This window comes from Salvelinus fontinalis, chromosome 6 (genome assembly GCF_029448725.1).
Source record: "Salvelinus fontinalis isolate EN_2023a chromosome 6, ASM2944872v1, whole genome shotgun sequence".
Classification (NCBI taxonomy): domain Eukaryota; kingdom Metazoa; phylum Chordata; class Actinopteri; order Salmoniformes; family Salmonidae; genus Salvelinus; species Salvelinus fontinalis.
Window position 1 is genome coordinate 85247974 of NC_074670.1, and position 24540 is coordinate 85272513.

General features: G+C 47.3%; 1 protein-coding gene across 1 annotated transcript in view; it reads left to right on the top strand.

Annotated features, from left to right (window-relative positions):
- The window catches only part of cysltr1 (cysteinyl leukotriene receptor 1), a 37026-nt gene extending 25655 nt beyond the window's left edge, over nt 1–11371 (top strand). Inside the window, exons 2-3 of the mRNA XM_055927898.1 lie at nt 9998–10183; nt 10414–11371. Of these exons, the coding sequence (XP_055783873.1) occupies nt 9998–10183; nt 10414–11181 (954 nt within the window). The 3' untranslated portion in view covers nt 11182–11371. The remainder of the gene's footprint in view (nt 1–9997; nt 10184–10413) is intronic.
- Nucleotides 11372–24540: the final 13169 nt, after the last annotated feature.

A 24540-nucleotide genomic window follows, 5' to 3' on the forward strand; every position in this document is an offset into this window, starting at 1 on the left:
AGCAGCGAACAGTTTTGACTGGGCTGAGCGGGAACTGTACTTCCTCAGTGGTAGGGAGGCGAGCAGGCCAGAGGTGGATGAACGCAGTGCCCTTGTTTGGGTGTAGGGCCTGATCAGAGCCTGAAGGTACTGAGGTGCCGTTCCCCTCACAGCTCCGTAGGCAAGCACCATGGTCTTGTAGCGGATGCGAGCTTCAACTGGAAGCCAGTGGAGAGAGCGGAGGAGCGGGGTGACGTGAGAGAACTTGGGAAGGTTGAACACCAGACGGGCTGCGGCGTTCTGGATGAGTTGTAGGGGTTTAATGGCACAGGCAGGGAGCCCAGCCAACAGCGAGTTGCAGTAATCCAGACGGGAGATGACAAGTGCCTGGATTAGGACCTGCGCCGCTTCCTGTGTGAGGCAGGGTCGTACTCTGCGGATGTTGTAGAGCATGAACCTACAGGAACGGGCCACCGCCTTGATGTTGGTGGAGAACGACAAGGTGTTGTCCAGGATCACGCCAAGGTTCTTAGCGCTCTGGGAGGAGGACACAATGGAGTTGTCAACCGTGATGGCGAGATCATGGAACGGACAGTCCTTCCCCGGGAGGAAGAGCAGCTCCGTCTTGCCGAGGTTCAGCTTGAGGTGGTGATCCGTCATCCACACTGATATGTCTGCCAGACATGCAGAGATGCGATTCGCCACCTGGTCATCAGAAGGGGGAAAGGAGAAGATTAATTGTGTGTCGTCTGCATAGCAATGATAGGAGAGACCATGTGAGGTTATGACAGAGCCAAGTGACTTGGTGCATAGCGAGAATAGGAGAGGGCCTAGAACAGAGCCCTGGGGGACACCAGTGGTGAGAGCGCGTGGTGAGGAGACAGATTCTCGCCACGCCACCTGGTAGGAGCGACCTGTCAGGTAGGACGCAATCCAAGCGTGGGCCGCGCCGGAGATGCCCAACTCGGAGAGGGTGGAGAGGAGGATCTGATGGTTCACAGTATCGAAGGCAGCCGATAGGTCTAGAAGGATGAGAGCAGAGGAGAGAGAGTTAGCTTTAGCAGTGCGGAGCGCCTCCGTGATACAGAGAAGAGCAGTCTCAGTTGAGTGACTAGTCTTGAAACCTGACTGATTTGGATCAAGAAGGTCATTCTGAGAGAGATAGCAGGAGAGCTGGCCAAGGACGGCACGTTCAAGAGTTTTGGAGAGAAAAGAAAGAAGGGATACTGGTCTGTAGTTGTTGACATCGGAGGGATCGAGTGTAGGTTTTTTCAGAAGGGGTGCAACTCTCGCTCTCTTGAAGACGGAAGGGACGTAGCCAGCGGTCAAGGATGAGTTGATGAGCGAGGTGAGGTAAGGTAGAAGGTCTCCGGAAATGGTCTGGAGAAGAGAGGAGGGGATAGGGTCAAGCGGGCAGGTTGTTGGGCGGCCGGCCGTCACAAGACGCGAGATTTCATCTGGAGAGAGAGGGGAGAAAGAGGTCAAAGCACAGGGTTGGGCAGTGTGAGCAGAACCAGCGGTGTCGTTTGACTTAGCAAACGAGGATCGGATGTCGTCGACCTTCTTTTCAAAATGGTTGACGAAGTCGTCTGCAGAGAGGGAGGAGGGGGGGGAGGGGGAGGAGGATTCAGGAGGGAGGAGAAGGTGGCAAAGAGCTTCCTAGGGTTAGAGGCAGATGCTTGGAATTTAGAGTGGTAGAAAGTGGCTTTAGCAGCAGAGACAGAAGAGGAAAATGTAGAGAGGAGGGAGTGAAAGGATGCCAGGTCCGCAGGGAGGCGAGTTTTCCTCCACTTCCGCTCGGCTGCCCGGAGCCCTGTTCTGTGAGCTCGCAATGAGTCGTCGAGCCACGGAGCGGGAGGGGAGGACCGAGCCGGCCTGGAGGATAGGGGACATAGAGAGTCAAAGGATGCAGAAAGGGAGGAGAGGAGGGTTGAGGAGGCAGAATCAGGAGATAGATTGGAGAAGGTTTGGGCAGAGGGAAGAGATGATAGGATGGAAGAGGAGAGAGTAGCGGGGGAGAGAGAGCGGAGGTTGGGACGGCGCAATACCATCCGAGTAGGGGCAGTGTGGGAAGTGTTGGATGAGAGCGAGAGGGAAAAGGATACAAGGTAGTGGTCGGAGACTTGGAGGGGAGTTGCAATGAGGTTAGTGGAAGAACAGCATCTAGTAAAGATGAGGTCAAGCGTATTGCCTGCCTTGTGAGTAGGGGGGGAAGGTGAGAGGGTGAGGTCAAAAGAGGAGAGGAGTGGAAAGAAGGAGGCAGAGAGGAATGAGTCGAAGGTAGACATGGGGAGGTTAAAGTCACCCAGAACTGTGAGAGGTGAGCCGTCCTCAGGAAAGGAGCTTATCAAGGCATCAAGCTCATTGATGAACTCTCCAAGGGAACCTGGAGGGCGATAAATGATAAGGATGTTAAGCTTGAAAGGGCTGGTAACTGTGACCGCATGGAATTCAAAGGAGGCGATAGACAGATGGGTAAGGGGAGAAAGAGAGAATGACCACTTGGGAGAGATGAGGATCCCGGTGCCACCACCCCGCTGACCAGAAGGTCTCGGGGTGTGCGAGAACACGTGGGCAGACGAAGAGAGAGCAGTAGGAGTAGCAGTGTTATCTGTGGTGAGCCATGTTTCCGTCAGTGCCAGGAAGTCGAGGGACTGGAGGGACGCATAGGCTGAGATGAGCTCTGCCTTGTTGGCCGCAGATCGGCAGTTCCAGAGGCTACCGGAGACCTGGAACTCCACGTGGGTCGTGCGGGCTGGGACCACCAGGTTAGGGTGGGCGCGGCCACGCGGTGTGAAGCGTTTGTATGGTCTGTGCAGAGAGGAGAGAACAGGGATAGACAGACACATGGTTGACAGGCTACAGAAGAGGCTACGCTAATGCAAAGGAGATTAGAATGACAAGTGGGCTACACGTCTCGAATGTTCAGAAAGTTAAGCTTACGTTGCAAAAAAATAAATAAATAAAATACAAGATCTTATTGACTAAAATGATATAGTACTGCTGGCTGGTGAAGTAGCCTGGCTAGCAGTGGCTACGTTGTCGAAAGTGAAGCTGGCTAGGTAACCTCGACAATTTCACTAAATTTCTCTAAACTACACAATTATCATGGATACAAGGACAGCAAAGACAACTAGCTAACACTACGCTAATCAAGTCGTTCCGTTGTAATGTAAGTTTCTACAGTGCTGCTATTCGGTAGAAGTTGGCTAGCTAGCAGTGTTGGCTAGGTAGGAGGACGGCAGCGCGGCAGGCGAAAAATAGCTGGCTAGCTAACCGATAATTACTCAAAGCTACACAATTATCTTAGATACAAAGATAGCAAAGAAAACTATGTAGCTAGCTAACACTACACAAGTCAAGTCGTTCCGTTGTAATGTAATCGTTTCTACAGTGCTGCTAATCGGTGGCTAGCTGGCTAGCTAGCAGGGTTGACTACGTTACGTTACGTTACGTTAGGGCGAGAATACCTGGCTAGCGAACCTCAGCGAACCTTGATAACTACACAATTATCACCGATACAAAGACGGCTATGTAGCCAGCTAAGTAGCTAGCTAAGATCGAACAAATACAAATCAAAGATAGCAAAGACAACTGTGTAGTCAGCCAACACTACACTGATCAAGTCGTTCCGTTGTAATGCACTCGTTTCTACAATGCTGCTATTCGGTGGCAAGCTGGCTAGCTAGCAGTGTTGGCTACGTTGCGTTACGTTAGGGCGAAAATAGCTGGCTGGCGAACCTCAATAACTACACAATTATGTTTGATGCAAAGACGGCTATGTAGCTAGCTAAGATCAAACAAACCAAACCGTTGTACTGTAATAAAAATGAAAATCAGACCGTTGTACTATAATGAAATGTAATGAAAAGTTATACTACTATTCGGTAGACGGTGGACGTTTGCTAGCTGCTGGGCAGATAGCAGTGTGGACTACGATAGACGACGGAATACGATAATTACGCAATTATCTTTTATACACAGACGGCTAAGTAGCTAGCTAAGAAGAAATTGCTAAGGTTAGACAAATTAAACCGTTGTACTATAATGAAATGTAATGAAATGTAATGAAAAGTTATACTACCTGCAGAGCGAATGCAAATGCGACCGCTCGCTCCAAACCGGATGTCCTACGCCCTCCACTAGATGTCAACAGTCTGTAGAACGTGGAATGAAGCCTCTAGTGTGATGTGGGGCCGGATGGGAGGTGATTCAGTCATTGGTCTGGCAGAACGCCAGTTCCTGGTCACACGCTTTCCTCATGATATCGCCTTGCGATCCATAACTTCTACAGACATGAAGGAATGCTCCGGTTGGAACGTTATTGGATATAAATGATAACAACATCCTGAAGATTGATTCTCTCCTAAGTTTGACCAGTTTATTCAACCTATTTTTTTTTATTTTACCCCCTTTTGTCCCCAATTTTCGTGGTATCCAATCGCTAGTAATTACTATCTTGTCTCATCGCTACAACTCCCGTACGGGCTCGGGAGAGACTAAGGTCGAAAGCCATGCGTCCTCCGAAGCACAACCCAACCAAGCCGCACTGCTTCTTAACACAGCGCGCCTCCAACCCGGAAGCCAGCCGCACCAATGTGTCGGAGGAAACACCGTGCACCTGGCCCCCTTGGCTAGCGCGCACTGCGCCCGGCCCGCCACAGGACTCGCTGGAGCACGATGAGACAAGGATATCCCTACCGGCCAAACCCTCCCTAACCCGGACGACGCTAGGCCAGTTGTGCGTCGCCCCACGGACCTCCCGGTCGCGGCCGGCTGCGACAGAGCCTTGGCGCGAACCCAGAGACTCTGGTGGCACAGCTAGCGCTGCGATGCAGTGCCCTAGACCACTGCGCCACCCGGGAGGCCCTGTTATATAACTTTTCGAAGTTTTCGTCCGAGTTTGCCTGCATCTGCGCGAGCATTTGGACATGTGCACTAAACATGCTAGCAAAAGTAGCTACTTAGACATAAGTAATGGACATTATCGAACAAAACAACAATTTATTGTGGAACTAGGATTCCTGGGAGTCCATTCTGATGAAGATGATCAAAGGTAAGGGAACATTTATGATGTAATTTCGTATTTCTGTTGACTCCAACATGGCGGAGAAATGTTGTTTTTATCTGAGCGACGTCTCAGATTATTCCATGGTGTGCTTTTTACGTAACGTTTTTTTAAAAATCTGACACAGCGGTTGCATTAAGAACAAGTGTATCTTTAATTATGTGTAAAACATGTATCTTTCATCAAAGTTTATGATGAGTATTTCTGTTATTTGACGTCGCTCTCTGCAATTTCTCCAGATATTTTGGAGGCATTTCTGAACATGGCATAAATGTATTGTGTAACATGATGTCCTATGCAATGTTAACAGGTGTATTCTACTCTCTGTTTGTAACCAGGTGTATCAATGTGTTAACAGGTGTATTCTACTGTCTGTCTGTAACCCGATGTATCTATGTGTTTCAAGGTGTATTCTACTGTCTGTTTGTAACCAGGTGTATCAATGTGTTAACAGGTGTATTTTACTGTCTGTCTGTAACCAGATGTATCTATGTGTTACCAGGTGTATTCTACTGTCTGTCTGTAACCAGGTGTATCTGTGTGTTGCCAGGTGTATTCTACTGTCTGTCTGTAACCAGGTGTATCAATGTGTTAACAGGTGTATTTTACTGTCTGTCTGTAACCAGATGTATCTATGTGTTACCAGGTGTATTCTACTGTCTGTCTGTAACCAGGTGTATCAGTGTGTTAACAGGTGTATTCTACTGTCTGTCTGTAACCAGGTGTATCTATGTGTTAACAGGTTTTCTATGTTTTAACAGGTGCATTCTACTGTCTGTAACCAGATGTATCTATGTGTTACCAGGTGTATTCTACTGTCTGTTTGTAACCAGGTGTATCTATGTGTTAACAGGTGTATTATACTCTCTGTTTGTAACCAGGTGTATCTATGTGTTAACAGGTTTATTATACTCTCTGTTTGTAACCAGGTGTATCTATGTGTTAACAGGTGTATTATACTCTCTGTTTGTAACCAGGTGTATCTATGTGTTAACAGGTTTATTATACTCTCTGTTTGTAACCAGGTGTATCTATGTGTTAACAGGTGTATTCTACTGTCTGTCTGTAACCAGGTGTATCTATGTGTTAACAGGTGTATTATACTCTCTGTTTGTAACCAGGTGTATCTATGTGTTAACAGGTGTATTCTACTGTCTGTTTGTAACCAGGTGTATCTGTGTGTTAACAGGTGTATTCTACTCTCTGTTTGTAACCAGGTGTATCTATGTGTTAACAGGTGTATTTTACTGTCTGCCTGTAACCAGGTGTATCTATGTGTTAACAGGTGTATTCTACTGTCTGCCTGTAACCAGGTGTATCTGTGTGTTAACAGGTGTATTCTACTGTCTGTTTGTAACCAGGTGTATCTGTGTGTTAACAGGTGTATTCTACTGTCTGTCTGTAACCAGATGTATCTATGTGTTACCAGGTGTATTCTACTGTCTGTTTGTAACCAGGTGTATCTGTGTGTTAACAGGTGTATTCTACTGTCTGTCTGTAACCAGGTGTATCCATGTGTTAACAGGTGTATTCTACTGTCTGTCTGTAACCAGGTGTATCTATGTGTTAACAGGGTGTATTCTACTGTCTGTCTGTAACCAGGTGTATCTATGTGTTAACAGGTGTATTCTACTGTCTGTTTGTAACCAGGTGTATCTGTGTGTTAACAGGTGTATTCTACTGTCTGTTTGTAACCAGGTGTATCTGTGTGTTAACAGGTGTATTCTACTGTCTGTTTGTAACCAGGTGTATCTATGTGTTAACAGGTGTATTCTACTGTCTGTCTGTAACCAGGTGTATCTATGTGTTAACAGGTGTATTCTACTGTCTGTTTGTAACCAGGTGTATCTGTGTGTTAACAGGTGTATTCTACTGTCTGTCTGTAACCAGGTGTATCTGTGTGTTAACAGGTGTATTCTACTGTCTGTTTGTAACCAGGTGTATCTATGTGTTAACAGGTGTATTCTACTGTCTGTCTGTAACCAGGTGTATCTGTGTGTAACCAGGTTTTCTATGTTTTAACAGGTGCATTCTACTGTCTGTAACCAGATGTATCTATGTGTTACCAGGTGTACTCTACTGTCTGTAACCAGGTGTTTGTCTCTCCAGGTGCATTCTACTGTCTGTAACCAGGTGTTTGTCTCTCCAGGTGTACTCTACTGTCTGTAACCAGGTGTTTGTCTCTCCAGGTGTACTCTACTGTCTGTAACCAGGTGTTTTTCTCTCCAGGTGTATCTATTGTAACCAGGTGTTTGTCTCTCCAGGTGTATCTATTGTAACCAGGTGTTTGTCTCTCCAGGTGTATCTATTGTAACCAGGTGTTTGTCTCTCCAGGTGTATCTATTGTAACCAGGTGTTTGTCTCTCCAGGTGTACTCTACTGTCTGTAACCAGGTGTTTGTCTCTCCAGGTGTACTCTACTGTCTGTAACCAGGTGTTTGTCTCTCCAGGTGTATTCTACTGTCTGTAACCAGGTGTTTGTCTCTCCAGGTGTACTCTACTGTCTGTAACCAGGTGTTTGTCTCTCCAGGTGTACTCTACTGTCTGTAACCAGGTGTTTGTCTCTCCAGGTGTACTCTACTGTCTGTAACCAGGTGTTTGTCTCTCCAGGTGTACTCTACTGTCTGTAACCAGGTGTTTGTCTCTCCAGGTGTACTCTACTGCCTGTAACCAGGTGTTTGTCTCTCCAGGTGTACTCTACTGTCTGTAACCAGGTGTTTGTCTCTCCAGGTGTATTCTACTGTCTGTAACCAGGTGTTTGTCTCTCCAGGTGTATCTATTGTAACCAGGTGTTTGTCTCTCCAGGTGTACTCTACTGTCTGTAACCAGGTGTTTGTCTCTCCAGGTGTACTCTACTGTCTGTAACCAGGTGTTTGTCTCTCCAGGTGTATCTATTGTAACCAGGTGTTTGTCTCTCCAGGTGTACTCTACTGTCTGTAACCAGGTGTTTGTCTCTCCAGGTGTACTCTACTGTCTGTAACCAGGTGTTTGTCTCTCCAGGTGTATCTATTGTAACCAGGTGTTTGTCTCTCCAGGTGTACTCTACTGTCTGTAACCAGGTGTTTGTCTCTCCAGGTGTACTCTACTGTCTGTAACCAGGTGTTTGTCTCTCCAGGTGTACTCTACTGTCTGTAACCAGGTGTTTGTCTCTCCAGGTGTATTCTACTGTCTGTAACCAGGTGTTTGTCTCTCCAGGTGTACTCTACTGTCTGTAACCAGGTGTTTGTCTCTCCAGGTGTACTCTACTGTCTGTAACCAGGTGTTTGTCTCTCCAGGTGTACTCTACTGTCTGTAACCAGGTGTTTGTCTCTCCAGGTGTACTCTACTGTCTGTAACCAGGTGTTTGTCTCTCCAGGTGTACTCTACTGTCTGTAACCAGGTGTTTGTCTCTCCAGGTGTACTCTACTGTCTGTAACCAGGTGTTTGTCTCTCCAGGTGTACTCTACTGTCTGTAACCAGGTGTTTGTCTCTCCAGGTGTACTCTACTGTCTGTAACCAGGTGTTTGTCTCTCCAGGTGTACTCTACTGTCTGTAACCAGGTGTTTGTCTCTCCAGGTGTATTCTACTGTCTGTAACCAGGTGTTTGTCTCTCCAGGTGTACTCTACTGTCTGTAACCAGGTGTTTGTCTCTCCAGGTGTACTCTACTGTCTGTAACCAGGTGTTTGTCTCTCCAGGTGTACTCTACTGTCTGTAACCAGGTGTTTGTCTCTCCAGGTGTACTCTACTGTCTGTAACCAGGTGTTTGTCTCTCCAGGTGTACTCTACTGTCTGTAACCAGGTGTTTGTCTCTCCAGGTGTACTCTACTGTCTGTAACCAGGTGTTTGTCTCTCCAGGTGTACTCTACTGTCTGTAACCAGGTGTTTGTCTCTCCAGGTGCACTCTACTGTCTGTAACCAGGTGTTTGTCTCTCCAGGTGTACTCTACTGTCTGTAACCAGGTGTTTGTCTCTCCAGGTGTACTCTACTGTCTGTAACCAGGTGTTTGTCTCTCCAGGTGTATTCTACTGTCTGTAACCAGGTGTTTGTCTCTCCAGGTGTATCTACTGTCTGTAACCAGGTGTTTGTCTCTCCAGGTGTACTCTACTGTCTGTAACCAGGTGTTTGTCTCTCCAGGTGTACTCTACTGTCTGTAACCAGGTGTTTGTCTCTCCAGGTGTACTCTACTGTCTGTAACCAGGTGTTTGTCTCTCCAGGTGTATCTACTGTCTGTAACCAGGTGTTTGTCTCTCCAGGTGTACTCTACTGTCTGTAACCAGGTGTTTGTCTCTCCAGGTGTACTCTACTGTCTGTAACCAGGTGTTTGTCTCTCCAGGTGTACTCTACTGTCTGTAACCAGGTGTTTGTCTCTCCAGGTGTACTCTACTGTCTGTAACCAGGTGTTTGTCTCTCCAGGTGTATCTACTGTCTGTAACCAGGTGTTTGTCTCTCCAGGTGTACTCTACTGTCTGTAACCAGGTGTTTGTCTCTCCAGGTGTACTCTACTGTCTGTAACCAGGTGTTTGTCTCTCCAGGTGTACTCTACTGTCTGTAACCAGGTGTTTGTCTCTCCAGGTGTACTCTACTGTCTGTAACCAGGTGTTTGTCTCTCCAGGTGTATCTACTGTCTGTAACCAGGTGTTTGTCTCTCCAGGTGTACTCTACTGTCTGTAACCAGGTGTTTTTCTCTCCAGGTGTACTCTACTGTCTGTAACCAGGTGTTTGTCTCTCCAGGTGTATTCTACTGTCTGTAACCAGGTGTTTGTCTCTCCAGGTGTACTCTACTGTCTGTAACCAGGTGTTTGTCTCTCCAGGTGTATTCTACTGTCTGTAACCAGGTGTTTGTCTCTCCAGGTTTATTCTACTGTCTGTAACCAGGTGTTTGTCTCTCCAGGTGTACTCTACTGTCTGTAACCAGGTGTTTGTCTCTCCAGGTGCATTCTACTGTCTGTAACCAGGTGTTTGTCTCTCCAGGTGTACTCTACAGTGTACTCTATCATCACGGTGTTCGGCCTGGCCGGTAATGGTTTCGCCCTGTTGGTTCTGGTTAAAACGTTCCGTCAGCGTTCTGCGTTCCACATCTACATGTTGAACCTGGCCGTGTCCGACCTGCTGTGTGTCTCCACGCTGCCGCTACGGGTCCTCTACTACGTTAATAAGGTAGGACTATTTCTACTTCTTGTTTTCAGGGGGGTTGTGCTCTGTAACAGAGTTTTGGCCAAACTCAATCAAAGGTGAGTTGTCAACAAGCGCATTTCACTTGATTTTTACAGCTAATTTACTTCGGGGGAAATTGCCTTTTAAAAGGCACATTGTCACACCTTTGAATGAATCCAGGTCTTTGAGATGTATTAAAATAGATTATTGTTGTTCTTGACCCTCTCCCTCAGGGTCAGTGGAACCTGGGAGACTTCCTGTGCAGGGTTTCGTCCTATGCCCTCTACGTGAACCTCTACTGCAGCGTGTTCTTCATGACCGCCATGTCCGTCACACGCTTCCTCGCCATCGTGTTCCCCGTGCAGAACCTGCGCCTGGTCTCAGAGCGTCGCGCCCGTCTGGTGTGTGTCTGTATCTGGGTGTTCATCTGCACTGTCTCCTCCCCCTTCCTCATGACTGGTCAGCATCTCGACCCAGCCACCAATAAGACCAAGTGCTTCGAGCCTCCAGAGCGCACCACAGGGGGCGGGCTTAGCAAGCTCATCATGCTCAACTACTTCTCATTGGCCGTGGGCTTCGTGCTTCCTTTCTTGGTCATCCTGCTGTGCTACGTCGGGATCATCCGGGCTCTGCTGTCACGGAAACACACTGCGCAGCGCCAGAAGGGGGCAGGGTCTAAGGCCATCAGAATGATCGTCATAGTGATGCTGGCGTTCCTACTGTGCTTCATGCCGTACCACGTCCAGCGCTCCGTCCACCTCAGCTTCCTGTCCCAGACTGCCACTTCCTGTTCGGAGCTGGTGTACATGCAGAAGAGTGTGGTGGTGACACTCTGTCTGGCTGCCTCCAACTCCTGCTTCGACCCCCTGCTCTACTTCTTCTCTGGAGAGGGCTTCAGACGACGCCTGTCAACCTTCAGGTCCACTAGCAGGACACCGAGACAACCGGCCAGAGAGACAGGGGCACAGCCACAGTTAGGGAGGGGAACACGCTTTGAGTGAGAGAGAGAGAGTGAGAGAGAGAGAGCGAGAGAGCGAGAGAGAGAAAGAGACAGAGAGAGAGAGAGAGAGACAGAGAGAGAGAGAGAGACAGAGAGAGAGAGAGAGACAGAGAGAGAGAGAGAGCGAGAGAGAGAGAGACGCACACAAGCCTAAGATCACCATGCACAATGCCAAGCTCTGTTTTTCATGGTTTGGGATAGGCCCCTTAATTCTAGTAAAGGGAAATCTTAACGCTACAGCATACAATGATATTCTAGACCATTCTGTAGTTCCAACTTTGTGGCAACAGTTTCCTGTTTCAGCATGACAAAGCCCCTATGCACAATGCATATGGAGTTGGTTCCCCTTTGCTGCAATATTAGCCTCAACTCTTCTGGAAAATCTTTCCACGAGAGCATTGCTTTCATTCAGCCACAAGAGCATTAGTGAGGTCGGGCACTGATGTTGGGCTATTAGTGCTGGCTCGCAGTCGGCGTTCTAATTCATACCAAAAATGTTCGATGGGGTTGAGTTCAGGACTCTGTGCAGGCCAGTCAAGTTCTTCCACACTGATCTCAACAAACCATTTCCGTACGGGCCTCGCTTTGTGCACTGGGGCATTGTCATGCTGAAACAGGAAAGGGCCTTCCCCAAACTAAGTTGGAAGCACAGAATTGTCTAGAATGTAATTGTACGCTGTAGCGTTAAGATTTCCTTTGCTGGAACTAGGTGGTCTAGCCCGAACCATGAAAAACAACAAATTATTCCTCCTCCACCAAACTTTACAGTTGGCACTATGCATTAGGGCAGGTAGCGTTCTCCTGGCATCCGCCAAACCCAGATTCGTCCGTCGGACTGCCAGGTGGTGAAGCGTGTTTTCTTTCGCCTACCTAGGTCAAATTCTAGATGGCGGATTAAAACAAGGCTATACCCTCCATAAAGTGACCGTTGGACTTAAAAAATGGCTGATTGACTAAGTTTGTAGGTGCAACAGTTTTTGTTAAATTTATAATTTCAAATCGGCCTCAGGTGCACATTTCTGTCCGTTAAGGAACACCAATGTGCTATCTTTTGGTAGCATTTTTGACAGTGCTAACATATTTTTTAGCTGAAACTCGGAGTTCCAACACTGGGTCGGTTGCTTGGTAACAATACAGCTGCTTTCACCATCCTGCATCCAGTCATAAGAAGTGTATGGAACAAACCAAGACTACTGTATATAGATAGCTTCGATATCACCATATAGCTGAGGTTAATCAATACATTTAAAGAGATATTTTGATTAGCTAGGTAGCTAAATAGCTAATGCTACCTAGCTAACATTAGCTTGCTTGTACAAAGTTCAGCAGCTAGCCTCTGTAGCTAGCTACCACCAGTCAGCTGAAAGCTAGCTAGCAAACAAAGAGGCAAATAAATGTAGCTAGCCGATGAATGTGTTTTTGTTTTGATTAGCTAGCTAGCTAGCTAACATAATGTTATACCAGTCAAGTGAGAGCTAAGTATTGGCTAGGTAGCTAACCAATAAGCAAGGAACGCTAGCTAGCTAGCTAAATCATCATGTGTAAACTGCTGATCTAGACACTTACATGTAACCAGAGCACAAACAAAGATGCACAAATAAAATAGCTAATGTCCTTAGCTGCTATGATAGCCAATTAACTTTAGCTAGCTAAGTAACCTTAGCCAACGTAAGACTTAACTTTAGCTAACGTGCATGGCTCGTTCATGCACGACAATATATCATACTTTCTTACACAAAACATAACTCGTTAGTTAATGTTAGTTACGTTAAGTCTAAAACCACCAAACTTTGGGAAACTGCCATACTCATCACGTTTATTTGCATTGCACTGATCAAGCTACGGTAATGTCAGACAGGACTAGCATTGCAGTAAGCTATGCTACATTTCCTCGACTAAGGAGAACCAAGACCACAACACAAACCATAGCCGAGAAAACAAATTGATTTGTTGAGATACAGTAAATTAGCGATGTTGATCCGCATCTAGTTAAGAACCCCAAACGCACATGGAAACCGAACCTCAGTTGTGCATGCTTACCAGACTGACAGTATTGCTGTTTCAAACATTTGTCGAATAAATGCCCGCTCCGGCATAAACTCACTCTCCTGCCGTCTTGACATTTATAATCCAAATGTGTGCTGACTGATCAACATGGGTGTCAAATTACTTTTCAGTGTGTTCACAGAAAATCTGAAATCGCTATCCGGGAGTAAAACATAGTCAGGGGACTCCACACACTGCACCAGGTTCAAATAACAATATCAGCATCATTGCTTGGTGACTTGCTGTGTACCAGCCTGGTCTCCTCCCGCTGGAACATCCAACTCCTCCACTGTGTGATGTCAGAGTTGACCACCGTTCTCCCGGGGGACATTCTCCAGATCAGACACCTCCAGATCAGATCTCATCTGATGCACCAGGGCTGTCCCCTTTGTGTGGCCTACAGTCATTTCCACCGAGTTTGATGAATATGACATACTCACAGTCACATTTTGCCCGAGAAATAATATTTCAGAACTCTTCCATTGAGAACAGCTCATCCATATTTCTCGCTCCTGTAGTCATCCAGCCAGATACATTGTATAATCTCTCCTGTAGTCACCCAGCCAGATACATTGTATAATCTCTCCTATAGTCACCCAGCCAGATACATTGTATAATCTCTCCTGTAGTCCCCCAGCCAGATACATTGTATAATCTCTCCTGTAGTCACCCAGCCAGATACATTGTATAATCTCTCCTGTAGTCACCCAGCCAGATACATTGTATAATCTCTCCTGTAGTCACCCAGCCAGATACATTATATAATCTCTCCTGTAGTCACCCAGCCAGATACATTGTATAATCTCTCCTGTAGTCACCCAGCCAGATACATTGTATAATCTCTCCTGTAGTCACCCAGCCAGATACATTGTATAATCTCTCCTGTAGTCACCCAGCCAGATATATTGTATAATCTCTCCTGTAGTCACCCAGCCAGATACATTGTATAATCTCTCCTGTAGTCACCCAGCCAGATACATTGTATAATCTCTCATGTAGTCCTCCAGCCAGATACATTGTATAATCTCTCCTGTAGTCACCCAGCCAGATACATTGTATAATCTCTCCTGTAGTCACCCAGCCAGATACATTGTATAATCTCTCCTGTAGTCACCCAGCCAGATACATTGTATAATCTCTCCTGTAGTCACCCAGCCAGATACATTGTATAATCTCTCCTGTAGTCACCCAGCCAGATACATTGTATAATCTCTCCTGTAGTCACCCAGCCAGATACATTGTATAATCTCTCCTGTAGTCACCCAGCCAGATACATTGTATAATCTCTCCTGTAGTCACCCAGCCAGATACATTGTATAATCTCTCCTGTAGTCCTCTAGCCAGTTACATTGTGTAATCTCTCCTGTAGTCCTCTAGCCAGTTACATTGTGTAATCTCTCCTGTAGTCCTCTAGCCAGTTACATTGTGTAATCTCTCCTGTAGTCCTCTAGCCAGTTACATTGTGTAATCTCTCCTGTAGTCCTCTAGCCAGTTACATTGTGTAATCTCTCCTGTAGTTCTCCAGCCAGATACATTGTATAATCTCTCCTATAGTCACCCAGCCAGATACATTGTATAATCTCTCCTGTAGTCACCCAGCCAGATACATTGTATAATCTCTCCTGTAGTCACCCAGCCAGATACATTGTATAATCTCTCCTGTAGTCACCCAGCCAGATACATTGTATAATCTCTCCTGTAGTCACCCAGCCAGATACATTGTATAATCTCTCCTGTAGTCACCCAGCCAGATACATTGTATAATCTCTCCTGTAGTCCCCCAGCCAGATACATTGTATAATCTCTCCTGTAGTCACCCAGCCAGATACATTGTATAATCTCTCCTGTAGTCACCCAGCCAGATACATTGTATAATCTCTCCTGTAGTCACCCAGCCAGATACATTGTATAATCTCTCCTGTAGTCACCCAGCCAGATACATTGTATAATCTTTCCTGTAGTCACCCAGCCAGATACATTGTATAATCTCTCCTGTAGTCACCCAGCCAGATACATTGTATAATCTCTCCTGTAGTCACCCAGCTAGATACATTGTATAATCTCTCCTGTAGTTCTCCAGCCAGATACATTGTATAATCTCTCCTGTAGTCACCCAGCCAGATACATTGTATAATCTCTCCTGTAGTCACCCAGCCAGATACATTGTATGATCTCTCCTGTAGTCACCCAGCCAGATACATTGTATAATCTCTCCTGTAGTCATCCAGCCAGATACATTGTATAATCTCTCCTGTAGTCACCCAGCCAGATACATTGTATAATCTCTCCTGTAGTCACCCAGCCAGATACATTGTATAATCTCTCCTGTAGTCACCCAGCCAGATACATTGTATAATCTCTCCTGTAGTCACCCAGCCAGATACATTGTACAATCTCTCCTGTAGTCACCCAGCCAGATACATTGTATAATCTCTCCTGTAGTCACCCAGCCAGATACATTGTATAATCTCTCCTGTAGTCACCCAGCCAGACACATTGTATAATCTCTCCTGTAGTCACCCAGCCAGATACATTGTATAATCTCTCCTGTAGTCACCCAGCCAGATACATTGTATAATCTCTCCTGTAGTCACCCAGCCAGATACATTGTATAATCTCTCCTGTAGTCACCCAGCCAGATACATTGTATAATCTCTCCTGTAGTCACCCAGCCAGATACATTGTATAATCTCTCCTGTAGTCACCCAGCCAGATACATTGTATAATCTCTCCTGTAGTCACCCAGCCAGACACATTGTATAATCTCTCCTGTAGTCACCCAGCCAGATACATTGTATAATCTCTCCTGTAGTCACCCAGCCAGATACATTGTATAATCTCTCCTGTAGTCACCCAGCCAGATACATTGTATAATCTCTCCTGTAGTCACCCAGCCAGATACATTGTATAATCTCTCCTGTAGTCACCCAGCCAGATACATTGTATAATCTCTCCTGTAGTCACCCAGCCAGATACATTGTATAATCTCTCCTGTAGTCATCCAGCCAGATACATTGTATAATCTCTCCTGTAGTCACCCAGCCAGATACATTGTATAATCTCTCCTGTAGTCACCCAGCCAGACACATTGTATAATCTCTCCTGTAGTCACCCAGCCAGATACATTGTATAATCTCTCCTGTAGTCACCCAGCCAGATACATTGTATAATCTCTCCTGTAGTCACCCAGCCAGATACATTGTATAATCTCTCCTGTAGTCACCCAGCCAGACACATTGATGGTCTTGTAAGTATAAACGGCCACGCCCACTCACATGGGTTCTTCAAGGTGTCTCATTAAAACGTTGCTCAGTTTGTATCAAGGGACCTAGCGTGTGCCAGGACAACATTCCCCCCACCATTACACCACCCCCACCAGCCTGTACTGTTGACACCAGGCACCATTACACCACCCCCACCAGCCTGTACCGTTGACACCAGGGACCATTACACCACCCCCACCAGCCTGTACCGTTGACACCAGGCACCATTACACCACCCCCACCAGCCTGTACCGTTGACACCACCCCCACCAGCCTGTACCGTTGACACCAGGCACCATTACACCACCACCCCCACCAGCCTGTACTGTTGACACCAGGCACCGTTACACCACCCCCACCAGCCTGTACTGTTGACACCAGGCACCATTACACCACCACCCCCACCAGCCTGTACCGTTGACACCAGGCACCATTACACCACCCCCACCAGCCTGTACCATTGACAGCAGGCACCATTACACCACCCCCACCAACCTGTACCGTTGACACCAGGCACCATTACACCACCCCCACCAGCCTGTACCGTTGACACCAGGCACCATTACACCACCCCCACCAGCCTGTACCATTGACAGCAGGCACCATTACACCACCACCACCCCCACCAGCCTGTACCGTTGACACCAGGCACCATTACACCACCCCCACCAGCCTGTACCGTTGACACCAGGCACCATTACACCACCCCCACCAGCCTGTACCGTTGACACCAGGCACCATTACACCACCACCCCCACCAGCCTGTACCATTGACAGCAGGAACCATTACACCACCCCCACCAGCCTGTACTGTTGACACCAGGCACCATAACACCACCCCCACCAGCCTATACCGTTGACACCAGGCACCATTACACCACCCCCACCAGCCTGTACCGTTGACACCAGGCACCATTACACCACCCCCACCAGCCTGTACTGTTGACACCAGGCACCATTACACCACCCCCACCAGCCTGTACCGTTGACACCACCCCCACCAGCCTGTACCGTTGACACCAGGCACCATTACACCACCCCTACCAGCCTGTACCGTTGACACCAGGCACCATTACACCACCCCCACCAGCCTGTACCGTTGACACCAGGCACCATTACACCACCCCCACCAGCCTGTACCGTTGACACCAGGCACCATTACACCACCCCCACCAACCTGTACCTTTGACACCAGGCACCATTACACCACCCCCACCAGCCTGTACCGTTGACACCACCCCCACCAGCCTGTACTGTTGACACCAGGCACCATTACACCACCCCCACCAGCCTGTACTGTTGACACCAGGCACCATTACACCACCCCCACCAGCCTGTACCGTTGACACCAGGCACCATTACACCATCCCCACCAGCCTATACCGTTGACACAAAGCACCATTACACCACCCCCACCAGCCTGTACCGTTGACACAAAGCACCATTACACCACCCCCACCAGCCTGTACCGTTGACACCAGGCACCATTACACCACCCCTACCAGCCTGTACCGTTGACACCACCCCCACCAGCCTGTACCATTGACAGCAGGCACCATTACACCACCACCACCCCCACCAGCCTGTACCGTTGACACCAGGCACCATTACACCACCCCCACCAGCCTGTACCGTTGACACCAGGCACCATTACACCACCCCCACCAGCCTGTACCGTTGACACCACCCCCACCAGCCTGTACCGTTGACACCAGGCACCATTACACCACCCCTACCAGCCTGTACCGTTGACACCAGGCACCATTACACCACCCCCACCAGCCTGTACCGTTGACACCAGGCACCATTACACCACCCCCACCAGCCTGTACCGTTGACACCAGGCACCATTACACCACCCCCACCAACCTGTACCTTTGACACCAGGCACCATTACACCACCCCCACCAGCCTGTACCGTTGACACCACCCCCACCAGCCTGTACTGTTGACACCAGGCACCATTACACCACCCCCACCAGCCTGTAATGTTGACACCAGGCACCATTACACCACCCCCACCAGCCTGTACCGTTGACACCAGGCACCATTACACCATCCCCACCAGCCTATACCGTTGACACAAAGCACCATTACACCACCCCCACCAGCCTGTACCGTTGACACAAAGCACCATTACACCACCCCCACCAGCCTGTACCGTTGACACCAGGCACCATTACACCACCCCTACCAGCCTGTACCGTTGACACCACCCCCACCAGCCTGTACCATTGACAGCAGGCACCATTACACCACCACCACCCCCACCAGCCTGTACCGTTGACACCAGGCACCATTACACCACCCCCACCAGCCTGTACCGTTGACACCAGGCACCATTACACCACCCCCACCAGCCTGTACCGTTGACACCAGGCACCATTACACCACCCCCACCAGCCTGTACTGTTGACACCAGGCACCATTACACCACCCCCACCAGCCTGTACCGTTGACACCAGGCACCATTACACCACCCCCACCAGCCTGTACCGTTGACAGCAGGCACCATTACACCACCCCCACCAGCCTGTACCGTTGACACCAGGCACCATTACACCACCCCCACCAGCTTGTACCGTTGACACCACCCCCACCAGCCTGTACCGTTGACAGCAGGCAGGATGGGGCCATGGACTGCTTTGTTGTAAAGCATTTGCCTTTTTGTGACCTGTTAGCTTTTTGTGACCCACCTGTTAGCTTTTTGTGGCCCACCTGTTAGCTTTTTGTGACCCACCTGTTAGCTTTTTGTGACCTGTTAGCTTTTTGTGACCCACCTGTTAGCTTTTTGTGACCTGTTAGCTTTTTGTGACCCACCTGTTAGCTTTTTGTGACCTGTTAGCTTTTTGTGACCCACCTGTTAGCTTTTTGTGGCCCACCTGTTAGCTTTTTGTGGCCCACCTGTTAGCTTTTTGTGGCCCACCTGTTAGCTTTTTGTGGCCCACCTGTTAGCTTTTTGTGGCCCACCTGTTAGCTTTTTGTGGCCCACCTGTTAGCTTTTTGTGGCCCACCTGTTAGCTTTTTGTGGCCCACCTGTTAGCTTTTTGTGGCCCACCTGTTAGCTTTTTGTGGCCCACCTGTTAGCTTTTTGTGGCCCACCTGTTAGCTTTTTGTGGCCCACCTGTTAGCTTGCACGGTGTTTGTCTCCTTCAACCTCTCTCATCAACGAGCTGTTTTCGCCCACAGGACTGGCCAATGACGGGATGTTATTTATTTGTAGCACTATTCTCAGTAAACCCTAGACACTGTCATATGTGAAAATCCCTAGGAGGCTGGTTTCTGGGAAACTGGAACCGGCGAACCTGGCACCGGCGATCATACCACGCTCAAAGTTACTTAGGTCACTGGTTTTTCCCAATCTAATGTTCAATCAAACAGTAACTGAATGCCACATCGCCTGTCTGCCTGCTTTATATAGCAAGCCATGTGACTAACTTTATATAGCAAGCCACAGCCATGTGACTAACTTTATATAGCAAGCCACAGCCATGTGACTAACTTTATATAGCAAGCCACAGCCATGTGACTAACTTTATATAGCAAGCCACAGCCATGTGACTAACTTTATATAGCAAGCCATGTGACTAACTTTATATAGCAAGCCACAGCCATGTGACTAACTTTATATAGCAAGCCACGGCCATGTGATTAACTTTATATAGCAAGCCATGTGACTAACTTTATATAGCAAGCCATGTGACTAACTTTATATAGCAAGCCATGTGACTAACTTTATATAGCAAGCCATGTGACTAACTTTATATAGCAAGCCATGTGACTAACTTTATATAGCAAGCCACGGCCATGTGACTAACTTTATATAGCAAGCCACAGCCATGTGACTAACTTTATATAGCAAGCCACAGCCATGTGACTAACTTTATATAGCAAGCCACGGCCATGTGACTAACTTTATATAGCAAGCCATGTGACTAACTTTATATAGCAAGCCACAGCCATGTGACTAACTTTATATAGCAAGCCATGTGACTAACTTTATATAGCAAGCCACAGCCATGTGACTAACTTTATATAGCAAGCCATGTGACTAACTTTATATAGCAAGCCACAGCCATGTGACTAACTTTATATAGCAAGCCACAGCCATGTGACTAACTTTATATAGCAAGCCACAGCCATGTGACTAAATTGATCTGTGGTTTCTTGGGCTCACTGCTAGTAAATGACACTCAACCTGTCTTCACCATAAGGGAGGTTTCTGAGTCAGAGGTGAACAAGGTGATTAGCTCACTAAAGAACTCAAAAGCCAACGATGTGTTTGGGCTGGACTCTACCTTTCTTAAAAACTACAAAGAGTCACTCATGGGCCCCATTCCTAAGGTCACCAACACATCTATTGGTCTCGGGGTGTTTCCAAGGGTCTGGAAGTCGGCCATAATAACGGCCATCTTTAAATCAATGAACCTGCTGACATGAGTAACTACAGGTTCATTAGTATGCTACCTTTGGTGTCGAAGGTTGCTGAAAAGTTTGTAGCAGAACAACTGCCCACCTCAACAACAGCCCCTTCACATTACACTCCATGCAGTTTGGCTTGAGAGGAAAATACTCCCCAAAAACGGCCAACTGCTTTCTTCTGGAAAATGTGAAGGCCAAGATGGACAAAGGGGAAGTTGTTGGGGCTGTATTTCTAGACCCAAAGAAGTCTTTTGATACAGTTAACCATGAGATTCTCATCACAACACAATCTTTTCCCCGATGCCTTGAGATGGATGAAATCCTACCTTGAAGGCAGAACTCAGTGTGTCAGAGTGAGCAATGAGCTGTCGCCCACTCTTAGCAATGATGTGGGCGTTCCCCAAGGGTCAATTCCGGGGCACCTCCTGTTCAGCCTGTACATTAATGATCTGTCTTCTGTCTGAATATCAAACGTGTGCAAATAATACAGTGATATATGTGCATGCAAAGAGTAAACAACAAGCTGCACAAGAACTCACTACTGTAATGGTCCAGGTTACAAAGTGGCTCCGTAACTCACTACTGTAATGGTCCAGGTTACAAAGTGGCTCAGTGACTCACTACTGTAATGGTCCAGGTTACAAAGTGGCTCAGTGACTCACTACTGTAATGGTCCAGGTTACAAAGTGGCTCAGTGACTCACTTCTGTAATAGTCCAGGTTACAAAGTGGCTCAGTGACTCACTACTGTAATGGTCCAGGTTACAAAGTGGCTCAGTGACTCACTTCTGTAATAGTCCAGGTTACAAAGTGGCTCAGTGACTCACTACTGTAATGGTCCAGGTTACAAAGTGGCTCAGTGACTCACTACTGTAATGGTCCAGGTTACAAAGTGGCTCAGTGACTCACTACTGTAATGGTCCAGGTTACAAAGTGGCTCAGTGACTCGTGTTTGCATCTCAATGTGAAATAAAAGAGTCTGCATATTGTTCACGAAGAGGACAACAGATGCTACGGAGCCAGATGTCTATGTGTCAGGGGAGAAGCTCCAAGTGGTATATCATTTGAAGTACCTTGGCATCATACTTGATTCCAACCTCTCTTTTAAAAAGCAGGTGAAAAAGGTAATTCAGATAACCGAATTCAACCTAGCGATTCATCCAAAATTGTTTGACTACAGAGGTAGCAAAACTGTACTTTAATGCTATGATACTCCCCCACGTAACATACTGCTTGACTAGTTGGGCCCAAGCTTGCTGTACAGCATTAAAACCCATTCAGTCTGTCTACAAACAGGCTCTCAAAGTGCTTGACAGGAAGCCCAATAGCCATCATCACTGTTACATCCTCAGAAAGCATGAGCTCCTGAGTTGGGGAAATCTTGTGCAATACACTGACGCATGTCTTGTATTCCAGATCCTAAATGGCCTGACTCCTCCCCCTCCACTCAGTACTTTAGTTAAACAGAAAACCCAAACATATGGCAGCAGATCCTCAAGGTCTGCCATGAGAGGTGACTGTATAGTTCCCTTAAGGAAAAGCACCTTTAGTAAATCCGCTTTCTCTGTGAGAGCTTCCCATGTCTGGAATACACTGCCATCAGACACACACAACTGCACCACATATCAAACCTTCACAAAATGCATGAAGACATGGCTAAAGACCAATCAGACTAGTAAACATAAAGACATGGCTAAAGGCCAATCAGATTAGTAAACATGACGACACGGCTAAAGGCCAATCAGACTAGTAAACATGACGACACGGCTAAAGACCAATCAGACTAGTAAACATGACGACACGGCTAAAGACCAATCAGACTAGTAAACATGACGACATAGCTGTGCATTGTCTCTCCATGTTATCTGTAGCTGGTGAGGTGTGTATTGTCTCCATGTTGTCTGTAGCTGGTGAGGTGTGTATTGTCTCCATGTTGTCTGTAGCTGGTGAGGTGTGTATTGTCTCTCCATGTTATCTGTAGCTGGTGAGGTGTGTATTGTCTCCATGTTGTCTGTAGCTGGTGAGGTGTGTATTGTCTCTACATGTTATCTGTAGCTGGTGAGGTGTGTATTGTCTCTACATGTTATCTGTAGCTGGTGAGGTGTGTATTGTCTCTACATGTTATCTGTAGCTGGTGAGGTGTGTATTGTCTCTACATGTTGTCTGTAGCTGGTGAGGTGTGTATTGTCTCTACATGTTGTCTGTAGCTGGTGAGGTGTGTATTGTCTCTACATGTTATCTGTAGCTGGTGAGGTGTGTATTGTCTCTACATGTTATCTGTAGCTGGTGAGGTGTGTATTGTCTCTACATGTTGTCTGTAGCTGGTGAGGTGTGTATTGTCTCTACATGTTATCTGTAGCTGGTGAGGTGTGTATTGTCTCTCCATGTTGTCTGTAGCTGGTGAGGTGTGTATTGTCTCTACATGTTATCTGTAGCTGGTGAGGTGTGTATTGTCTCCATGTTATCTGTAGCTGGTGAGGTGTGTATTGTCTCTCCATGTTATCTGTAGCTGGTGAGGTGTGTATTGTCTCCATGTTGTCTGTAGCTGGTGAGGTGTGTATTGTCTCTACATGTTATCTGTAGCTGGTGAGGTGTGTATTGTCTCTACATGTTGTCTGTAGCTGGTGAGGTGTGTATTGTCTCTCCATGTTATCTGTAGCTGGTGAGGTGTGTATTGTCTCTCCATGTTATCTGTAGCTGGTGAGGTGTGTATTGTCTCCATGTTGTCTGTAGCTGGTGAGGTGTGTATTGTCTCTCCATGTTATCTGTAGCTGGTGAGGTGTGTATTGTCTCTACATGTTATCTGTAGCTGGTGAGGTGTGTATTGTCTCCATGTTATCTGTAGCTGGTGAGGTGTGTATTGTCTCTCCATGTTGTCTGTAGCTGGTGAGGTGTGTATTGTCTCTCCATGTTATCTGTAGCTGGTGAGGTGTGTATTGTCTCTCCATGTTGTCTGTAGCTGGTGAGGTGTGTATTGTCTCTCCATGTTGTCTGTAGCTGGTGAGGTGTGTATTGTCTCTCCATGTTGTCTGTAGCTGGTGAGGTGTGTATTGTCTCTCCATGTTGTCTGTAGCTGGTGAGGTGTGTATTGTCTCTCCATGTTGTCTGTAGCTGGTGAGGTGTGTATTGTCTCTCCATGTTATCTGTAGCTGGTGAGGTGTGTATTGTCTCCATGTTATCTGTAGCTGATGAGGTGTGTATTGTCTCTACATGTTGTCTGTAGCTGGTGAGGTGTGTATTGTCTCTCCTTGTTATCTGTAGCTGGTGAGGTGTGTATTGTCTCTCCATGTTGTCTGTAGCTGGTGAGGTGTGTATTGTCTCTCCATGTTGTCTGTAGCTGGTGAGGTGTGTATTGTCTCTCCATGTTGTCTGTAGCTGGTGAGGTGTGTATTGTCTCTCCATGTTGTCTGTAGCTGGTGAGGTGTGTATTGTCTCTCCATGTTGTCTGTAGCTGGTGAGGTGTGTATTGTCTCTACATGTTGTCTGTAGCTGGTGAGGTGTGTATTGTCTCTCCATGTTGTCTGTAGCTGGTGAGGTGTGTATTGTCTCTCCATGTTGTCTGTAGCTGGTGAGGTGTGTATTGTCTCTCCATGTTATCTGTAGCTGGTCAGGTGTGTATTGTCTCTCCAT